This window comes from Oxyura jamaicensis, chromosome 8, assembly GCF_011077185.1.
Source record: "Oxyura jamaicensis isolate SHBP4307 breed ruddy duck chromosome 8, BPBGC_Ojam_1.0, whole genome shotgun sequence".
Taxonomy (NCBI): Eukaryota; Metazoa; Chordata; class Aves; order Anseriformes; family Anatidae; genus Oxyura; species Oxyura jamaicensis.
In genome coordinates this window covers 26071190-26081759 of record NC_048900.1, presented here as the reverse complement: position 1 = coordinate 26081759, position 10570 = coordinate 26071190, and the positions used below count along the sequence as shown (strand labels likewise).

The following is a 10570-nucleotide window of genomic DNA, read 5'->3' as shown; positions in this document are numbered from 1 at the left end:
TGTCCTGCACAGGCAAACAGTGCAGTAACATTACCTGTATACATTTGTATGTGTGAATTACACTGATCCCCAAATCCCAAACCGGGAAGACCGGGTAACGTATTCAAACACAGCCTTCCTTCCAAGAGCATCACTTTGTTTTGAACCAGTCTTGTTTTAGAAATACTACTGCATTCTGTTCTAATTTTCCAGAGCCCCCTAATCTTCTTCCAGGCTCTTAATGATGTAGTCGATAATAGGATTATTGGTATTAATTTGGAACAATAATGCCAGCTGTTTGCTTGGTGGCGATTGGCAGAGGGGTGACCTTGCAGGTCAGCTAAGCAGAACTGGAAATGCTTTGATCTGATCTATACAGAGCTAGGTCTGTCCACTCCTACAAGAGGAGTGAGTGAATTCTCTCTCCGTGGGATGCTGATTCTTCTCCAAATTGCACGGAGGACAGCATGGCAGTGGCTTTTGATGCAATCCTCGCTCGGGTCAAGGATGTTTGTAAAAGAAATGGTTTACTCATTCTCTCAGTGCTGTCAGTCACCGTGGGTTGTCTTCTTGGATTCTTCCTTAGGACGAGACGTCTCTCCCAGCAGGTACGTGTGGCATGGCTGAGTGTATCATTGCAGAGAAAATATCATACTTAAGTAACAAAAGACATAGCAACTGTGGAACTTCAGGATGGACCTGAAGATAAAAAGCATGTATGTGTATTTCTGAGATAAAAAGCATGTATGAGTATTTGTTAAATTTGTTTAATTTGTTTTATTTGTTAATCTACACACTGCTCTTTGGGTCTTTTCACACATTCTCAAATAATGTGTATTGCAAAGGGTTCTGGTCTTTAAGATACCTAGTAAATATGACATAACTACATTGCAACATTGTGAGAATAGATTCTAAGTCGAATGAATGTTAAAACAGTATCATATGTTTGCTGGATTTTATATTACCTTGGAACGTGTATGTCTAAAGAAAACATCGGCAATAATTTTCACCATCAGATGTATGGAGGTACAAGTGTTTATATTATACCATTAATATTTTATATTAATAAATTTAAGATCTCCCATCATTAACAGACCATGTTATTGGAGTCACTTGGGGATTTCTCCTCCTGTATACTTAAACTAAGCTTTTTGGTGGATTCTCATTTCTTACTGCCGTATTGGTCTATTGGTGTACACAGGGCAACGTGCATTGCTGAATGCATTGTTTGAGCATACAATATAAATCTCAAAAAATATGGCACTTAGTAAACACAGTAGCTAAAACAATTCTATGTTCTGCTACCGCTACCTGCAGACTGAAGACTTTTTGTTTCCAAGCAGTAACTTCATACACATCTAGCAAAACACAAAATGCAGAATGAAGATATTATTCAAGGCAACCTATTAACAGTAGTCCCTAGGAGGTAGCCTATTTTGTTTTTGTCATCTTTTGAAAAGGAATGAAAAATCCTGTGTGTTTTGTTGAATTACAACAGAATATGTAATAGAATGAATTTTAAAACGATCTCTTAAAGCCTAAAACCTTTGCCACCTTATATACTAGAGCTTGAGGTTTTACCAGAGTTTTACCAGAGTGGTCCTGATTGGACCACTTGACTCACAGCTCTAGCAGGTCTCATGAAGGCAGACAGTTTTTATCTCAAAACAATAAGCATCTCTTCATGTATTTCTAGGAAATTAGTTATTTCCAGTTTCCCGGTGAGTTACTGATGAGGATGCTGAAAATGTTGATTCTCCCCCTGGTTGTCTCAAGGTAAGTGAAAACAATGATTGTTCCAATAACTTCTAAAGTTTCCTAAATAAGAAATAGGTTACCACTACTTTATTTGAATATTATTTGAATATATGTTGAAGTGCCGGGAGCATTACCTACTGCTGTAGATTCATATTGAAAGTGGAGCATTGAACTTCTTTTTTAATCAATAGGAACATTTCCACAGTACCTCATGCAGGTATTATTTGCTCAAAGACCAGTTATTTTTTAAATTGATGTTTTCTTCTTTCCGCCTAATGAGAGGACTTTTTCCTTCAAGAGAACTAGAAGTTAAATGAATAAATAACCCACCGTATCAAAAAGACTACCTTAAATCTAAATAATTGAAATAATACACCATGCAAATAAGATGAAAAATCACAGAATCATACAATCATAAGATATTCTAAATTGGAAGGGACCCACAAGGATCATGAAATCTAAATCCTGGCTCCACACAGGACCACCCAAAAATCAGACCCAACATCTGAGAGCATTGTCCAAATGCTTCTTGAACTCTGTCAGTCTCAGTGCTGTGACCACTGCCCTGGGGAGCCTGTCCCAGTGCCTGACCACACTCTGGGTGAAGAACCTTTTCCTAGCACCCATCCTGACCCTCCCCTGTCCCAGCTCCATGCCATTCCCTCGGGTCCTGTCGCTGTCCCCAGAGAGCAGAGCTCAGCACCTGCCCCTCTGCTCCCTGTGAGGGAGCTGTAGGCCGCCATGAGGCCTCCCCTCAGCCTGCTCTGGGCTGAACAAACCCATTGACTTCAGTTGCAAATCATACACTTTGTCCTATAGGCCCTTCACCATCTTTGTAGCCCTCGTTTGGATGTTCTCTAATAGTTTTATGTCTGTTTTATACTGTGGTGCCTAAATGTGCACCCAGTGCTCAAGGTGAGGCTTCACCAGCACACAGCAAAGCAGGACAGACCCTTCCCTCAACCAGCTGGCAGTGCTGTGCCTGATGCACCCCAGGATGTGGTTGGTCCTTTTGGCTGCCAGTTAATAAAAGTACAGTTAATTTATAAACCTCTGTAGTTCTTTTCGAGATTTGCTGCAGTATGATAAATATTGAAAAACCTGTGTGTCCAGTGAATTACTGATGTATGCATGGTTTCAGCTGGAAGTGAAAGTGATTTCCTAGTACATTAAAGGCAAAACCTTAAATAATGCCACTTCATCAGTGGCAGAATTAATGATCTAGATCCTGATGCTCAGGGATGGTGCATGGTACCTGTCTTTGCAGTGGGTTGGCCTAATTTAGGACAACAGTTACTCTTCTGTTAATTTTTCTATCTTACAATTGACTACAATAACAACCAAATACCAGTTGGACAAACAAAACCCTTCTCAGCCCAGTGCTGAGAGAAGAGATAAGGAGTGATGGAGAGTAGCAAAGCTAACTTTACCTTAACAGATTTGAGATAAAAATAGTGTAGTATTTGGTGCCTTTACTTGAAGCCTCAGCTTCTTTCTGGAGCCCAATTGGTATGCCAAAAACTCATCTTTCATTTTAAGAGAAGGATAAGTTCCTAGACTTCAGATCACTCAGAGTTACTGAAAATAAACACAGTCCAGTGCTAATTTTCTTTTTAAATCCCACCTTAGCATCTAACTTCCCAGAATGAAGCAGATTCATGGTGCTTGCATGTCTGGCACTGCTAATATGACCATAGATTCATACCTGGTTGTGCCCCACAGCTAGAAAACATCAAGACAAAATTAGACAAAATTTTAGAGAGGTGGAAGGAGAGTTTTCCAAGGAAAACATAATGTCACATGAGCAAGTGATCTACTAAGGACAGAAAAGGGTTGGAGTAAAGTCACATACCTTCCCTAAAATACATAGTCCTTTAGTTACCCTTTTTTTGTTTTGTTTTGTTTTTGTTTGAGATTCTACGAGGCGAAGCAGCTCAGTGGAAGAAGCTGCTCTGACACAGCCTGTGATAGCTAAAAGTTTTATCAGCAAGGAATCTCTGAGCTGTCCTATTAGAATTGATTAACTCCATTGTCTGAGGAAGAGAACTTAACAGGTTGTCAAAGGGATCTCGGTGCCGTATTACATCCTTTAGCCAGGAGATGGCTCTGTCTAGAAGAGTCAGGAACCACGAGTTGTTACTGGAGTACTGGCAGTCACTCCGGTGCACTTTAGGTCTTATATATACAGGAGGCCATCCGAGGCTTTTTCTAATAGTGTTGCCTACCCGGAAAATCTCTACTTTCTTTCAGTGTGGTTAATGATAAGCTCCTTTTCGTTTTTTTTACACCACATGTATCCTTCACCGGCAGGTAGTGCTTTCAGGATAAACTGATTGTCTGACACACCTGTGCATCACTTTGGTTTCTCAGGTTCTGAGAGCTTGAAATACTCAAATCTAATGTCAATGTCTTTGTGCTCTGCACCAAACAAAAAAAAATGAGAGAGAAACAAAAGCCCAATTTTCCCATCAACATCTTCTCAAATTTGCTAATGATAATATAAACCCTCTGACCAAATATTCTCAGTGCCAACAGTGACAGACATGAGGGCTGGCTCAAGTCCAGGCCAGCAGCTCTGGCCATCACTGTACATACGATAGCTCAGGTGCTGTCAGCTCCCTTCTCAGCATCTCTGTCCTTGTGCCCCTGGATCCTTGTCTGACATTGTCAGTTTTATACTGATCAAAATCCAGTGGGCTGGAACTTTGATATATAATATGTATTACTGCCTTAACCCAAGTTTCTCGGGAAGGCTATTACTGAAATCTTATCTATCACAACTTTGTATCTTGCTGTGACTGAGGTTTTGAAGAAGATACACATTCTGAAAAATTTACAACTGCTGAGACTTTTATACTGCTTTCTTCTAGTAGGGAGAGAGCTTACACTGTGGTATGTACCCCAGAAACAAAATTCAATTCGTCTTTTCTGTTCAAAACACACAAGTGCCAGAGACTCTGCAGGGGCAGCCTGGCTCACAGGGCAATGTAGAGCTCAGTGCAGCCTGAGTGCACCAGATTCACCAGGCTTCCTCCAACTTCAGAGATTAATTGCAGAATGTGTGTGCTGCAGGTCTGGAAGGCAGGTTGGACACAGGTTGGAGACACAGGGCTTGCAGCCCATGGTTCTTATTTCAAGGTAACACTAGAAGAACACAGATTATTTCTTCCTGTATCCAGCCATTAGTCTCACAGAGCTTACAGGAACTTAATTTTCTCATTATGAGCCTTCCAACCCTTCTAAATTGTTTGAGAGAAAAATGAATTAAAATGTTATTAGTAAGGGCTCACACGCACACCGAGTTCGACTGCATAAGCCTTGCTTCTTCAGAAAAGCATGTTAGTGCCAGAGTTACAGAGGTTTATGCCAGATGAACCTATTCGGTTCTCTTTGTTTTGTAAGCCTACCTGTATACATAACAGAAAATTGCATCCTTTATTTCAGCACCCTTGTTTATACGATCAAGTTTTCATCTGGCAATATAGGGCCCAGTTTTCTAAGACGTACTAGCAGCAAGCAGTGAGACGAGACTAGTTGTGGGAAAGAATTGTCCGGGCAGAATTTAATTGTTTGTATGTGAATATTCATTTTAGAAAAAGCAGTTTGTTTTGTTTAACCTCAGAATAATTATTACATTTTTCATTTATTTAATAACAACACTTTTCTGGATATTCACAAAATAATGTGTAGCAGAGGTTTGACTCTTCCAATTGCAGAATCTGTTAAAGAAAGATTGTTCCTTTTATAGGCACATCTAAATAACTAATTTGATGAAGACTTTTAAATAATTTAAAGCCCATTCCTCTAAGTATGTTGTGCCTGATAAAAGCAATTGTATGCTAATAAAAATTTACATTTATTTGAGGGTTCCTTTGGGGATAGTAATAAATATTTGATACTTTTGGTGGGTTGTTGGCTGAATTAAATACGGTATGCTAAATATAGAACTGTCTGTCTTTAAGGGGATTCCTGTCCATAATGCCATCAGTTCTGGTAATCCCTTATCCTTCTGCTCAGATTCCTGAGTGGGTCATTCTTACTCATGCTGTTAAAGCCTGGTATTTAGTTAGGAAACTACTCCAGCATAGCACCCTTTTACCCATATTATTTTTCTTTTCAGTTCTCTGATTTGGGGAAAGCACTGGCATTTTAACCTCCCACTAATGAAAAATATTGCTCTTTCTGTTTTAATGGAATTCTGTTCTTGTTGAGCTCTACTGTGCCATACCAAGTGTTGTCTATTGGGACTTGTTAGTTATATTTGAAAATCTGACAATTGTAATAACTATATAAGAGGGTGTGGAGATACACTGGGTGCATGCAGATGTGAACTTGCTCAGCCTACAAGCCAAACCGGGCAGACCTGTGCCAGCTGCGTGCCGGAAGCCTATAGCCGCATTAGCATGGCTCTGCGCCCAAGCTCATACGCGAAGGGCTGGTGTGGCTATATGGCTTCCGGACCAGTCTTGGCAGCTCAATGTGAAGACAGAAGAGTCCATGTCTGTCTGCAGCTGTCTGCGCAGACACAGCCTAAATGACTTCAGAGCAATAGTACATTCTTTGGGAGTTTGGGTTTTAGTTAAAATATACTGTGAGACAGACTGTTAGCTTGGGTGAACTGTTTCAGGAACTGTTTTGCTTGCTGTTAGTGTAAACGAGACTGATAATACACCACAAACAGGAGATTATTTGTCTGTTTTACTACTAAAGCTTAACAGTTTGCTAGGGATGAAAAAATTGACCCAAACACTCAGAGGCCGCTACTGAATTTTGCAATCTGAAATTTCTACCATTAATGTAAATCTGTGGCTGATATGAGCAATTCCATACCTATTCAGAAGGGAGATACAAATCTCTAGAAGGCCATGAAATGTCTTCTTTCTTATCATTAAATTTAGACCAAGATGCCAGCCAAAATTCATTCACTCAGTAATACTGGTTTTGCATGAATGGCAGTATATGCAGTGCTATTTCTTCTAATCCATTCCTGGTACTGAGAGATTTTTTTTAATATCATCTTGAAAAAACTCACATAATTTAACTGAAGATTTAATGGGAAATGACAGAAAACGTAAGCTTCTCATCTGTTTTCATTTGGGTCTTTTCTGCCACATAGGAATTAAACTATCCCCTCTAGTCACTCTTTGCTAAATATCAGTCACTGTTCCTATGCTTATGCAGTTGCCAAAATGAAGCTTAATCAAGTGCAATCAAATTTAATTCTGTATTATCTAGTAAGGTGTTGAGAAGTGGCTGCAAAATGCTGCCAACAGTTCACTGAGGAGTCTCAGGAGTTCACTGAGGAGTGCTCAGAACAATGTTTTGTCATGTCCCCAGAGCACACATATTTTCCGGTACAATGAAACTGCAATTGGAAACACAGGGCTTTTTCTTCATATTATTTGACTCTGGAATTTTTCCTCTGTGTGACCTTGCCAATAGAAAAATATCAGCACTCAGGAACAGGTCTTCCCAACAGAGAAGGGTAAACATTCTGTTGGGTTAGTATGAGAAAATATGTGGGATGCCTGAATGGTAACATAAAATGTGTATAGCGTCCCATTTCTGAATTACCCGTCATGTATTACTGTCATAGAAATAAAAACAGAAATATATTTCCCTCCAGTGAGAACAAGCTGTTAGCCCTCTCCTTGGATATGGCATCTACTGTTTCATTGAGAAGTTGGTCTAGAGATGGGACTGTTAAGGAGATGACTTGAGGGGATAAATATATATACTTGTAGAGTGCAAAGCAGAACTACACCTGAATGAAAGTGAAAGGGGGATTACCTAAGGGTAAGAACTGGGCAGACAGCAATCTCACTGAACACCATTAATTACTTTAAATTATCCATATCTCTATTATATTGCAGAACTGATCTCAGATTACCCCAGCAGTTCTCCAAATGATGCTTTAAGATTGCCTGAGCTTGTAGAGGAAAAATCCATTCTACTCTCTTAGGAAACCTTCTTATGAATCTCCTCTCTGTGCCTCAGACATCTTCAGAGCTTTCACTGTTTTATAAAGTCTGACACTGTCAATGTTGTTAGCTGTGTTTAGAAATATAGAATCTAGTGGTCAAATCTAATAGTCTTCTTGTGTTTTTTCTTATCTGTGTTACCTACAGTTACAAACTGTTTTTGGAGAAAAACAACATGCTACAGTTGTATGCATGTCATAATGACAAAATTGGACCAACTCAATACAAATTATTTAGGCAGCATCAGTAGGGATCTAACAATGTGCAACAGACATCTATGGTCACAGAGTGAATGAGTGTGGAAAGCACTGGTGTGATTACAAATGGGATCTGAGTAGTTTGTGACTTGACAGAATCTTTCTGTAGTCTTCTAATCACTGTAAAATACTTAGTGTCTTGCAAAAGAAAGAGAAATGGCATGTGAAGTTTGAGGGGCTGGCTGAATCCCTTCTGTTTCCTTAGGATAGAAACATGTGTGAATTATAAACAGTTGAATAAATCTGACTTTTGTTTATAATCCGAATTTGTCTTCCAAATCCTTTTGGTCTTTTCTTAATCTAAAAACACTTGAAAGAACTTACAGAACAGAAAATCAAGTATTATCAAGATTCTTGGGTCTTTCCATGCTTTCCACAGATGTTAAGCTGCATGTCCATATTTAATAGAAAATGTGTTTTCATTTGCATCCTGACCTCTGCATTTAGGAAATGCTTTATCAGCACAGCTAAAGTCAACAGGCCAGCCTCAATTCTACACATGCTATATTACAATGTCTCAGATCTCCTTTATCATTCAGTGATCAAGGGTTGCTCTTTAGTCCTTCCAGCATTTATAGATGTGTCCCAGTAGCCTTGTGTATTGGACTGTTGGAGAGGAAGCAGTGACGGAATAGCCATTGCACATTGATCTTCACTGTGAGCTAAACAAATTCCTGCCTTGTTTATATTAATCCAGAAAAAACAGATTTCCTATAGCACACTAAGAAAACACCATGCATGATGTAAGTTCTTGGCAGGCTTTTTGTTATATATGTTGGTTTATCATTAAAGATTACAAGTGCCACAGAATAAGGAAAAGGAAAGCTCAACATTTTGGGTAAAAAATAAAACTCTTGCTATTTCATAAAGCATTATTCAACAGAGGAAAACAAACAAACAAACAAACAGCATCTTGGAAAGTTACATGTTATGTTGTACTAGAAATTTAGAATTACTTGTTTCAGTTCCTGACAGCCTGGATGTAAAAATAAACACAAACACTGCAAATAGTGTATTGCAGACAGCTAGATCTTCTAGCATTTTTATTTGTTGTAGCTTGAAGATGAAGGGCCAGATTTTCCATCATGCTCAACACCTTTGAGATTCCACTGTCATTAGCAAAACAGTTGTACCCTGAGTCTCTTTGAAAAGTCAATTCACATTTTACGTGCTGTTTATAGCTGGTAATCTAACTGCACAGAAACTGCTGCAACAGTCCACTTTTGGTATTCACTTTCACAGTGCACAGACATTTTATTTTCATTGATGCCTAGATACCTAAACTTTAAAAATGCTGTTTCCTATTATTTGATTTTCAAATGAGATGAACCTTAGTAAGCTCCTCATCCTTGAAGAGGGTTCTAGTCTTCTCATCTCCTTCAAAAATCACACTGCAATACAATACAACTTCTAATAATACATGATGTTAGATTAGAGATCATTCATCTGAGTACAAGTGATCATGCTAGTTTCTTAGCTGTGTTTAGATCATCAGAAGTCTGCTAGTACACTAGCAGTCCCCAAAACTACTGGAATCTCAGTAAAGTTCACAGAGGGCCTAGGCATTGTTTTATTGCTTGTCTGGGCTCTTCGTAAACATACATGGAAAGACTGGTCATCTGTACCAAAGGGCATCGTTCTACAAGTGCATGACACATACCTAATCCAGCTTAGTTCAGGGTATGAGCATGGGTTATTGTAGGATTTTATGTTCCTCTCTACTTAGACAAATGATGTCATGCCATGAGATGTCCTGGCATCACTTAGAAGTAGGTCGATGGGACTGAAAATGTAGGGTGGCACCGGCTTCCAACCAAGATGCCACGTGATTGTGACATGTATACAGGTAGAGACCAGCAGTGTGCTAACCAGCTGTGTTTGTGCAAGTCTGGGCAGGAGGCGTTTCTTCCTGTGCGGTGCAACATGGCATCTGGAGATGAAAAAAGCATAGCATGCATACACTGTAAGTAAAGGGAGACCACACAGAGTGAAGCAGAGACAGAGATGGGCTATGGTGCTCCCACTAGTACCACTGTCACTGTGGCGTATGATGACAGCAGCAGACATCGTCACAGCCACAGCAGTGTCTAGCTCTGTAGGGGTTCTGTCATGTTAGAAGCAAGCAAAAAATATCCTGGAAAGAAAAAGCCAAGCTGATCCCTGCTGCTAAAATAATTTTAATTCCATTGGAAACTAAGAGCACAATCAAGCATCAAACTACAAAAAGAACCAGAGAAAGTTTCTTATCTCTTTTTCTCATTACTGTAAAGTTTCTTATTTTCATTATTGCAATCAGTTCTTTCATAAATGGTACCTCCATGGAAGTGAAGCAGCCTGGGCACTGATGAGGAAGAGGCTGATGGTCCATCGCAGTACAGAGGTTGCTTCAGGCTTATTGTTTTCTCTGCAAATAGTTTGTATTTAAATAAGTGCCTTAATTTCTTTGTTTCCTTGTCTGTAACATGGAGATACTGCCTTCCTTTATGATATATTGTTATATTCGTGAAGCATTTCAAGATGATTAAATGGCTTGAGTTATGGAAATGGAGATTATTACCATGTTGAAACTTAAAGGCACTGACCTTGATGAAAAGC

The 10570-nt window shown here is 39.3% G+C and overlaps 1 protein-coding gene across 3 annotated transcripts in view; it reads left to right on the top strand.

The window, feature by feature from the left end:
* The first annotated feature begins 221 nt into the window (after nucleotides 1-221).
* Nucleotides 222-10570, top strand: part of SLC1A7 (solute carrier family 1 member 7) — a 49600-nt gene continuing 39251 nt past the window's right edge. For all 3 annotated transcript variants that reach the window (XM_035332689.1, XM_035332688.1, XM_035332687.1), the window contains exons 1-2: nucleotides 222-587; nucleotides 1676-1755. In XM_035332689.1, coding sequence (XP_035188580.1) covers nucleotides 447-587; nucleotides 1676-1755 — 221 coding nt within the window. In that variant the 5' untranslated portion in view covers nucleotides 222-446. The remainder of the gene's footprint in view (nucleotides 588-1675; nucleotides 1756-10570) is intronic.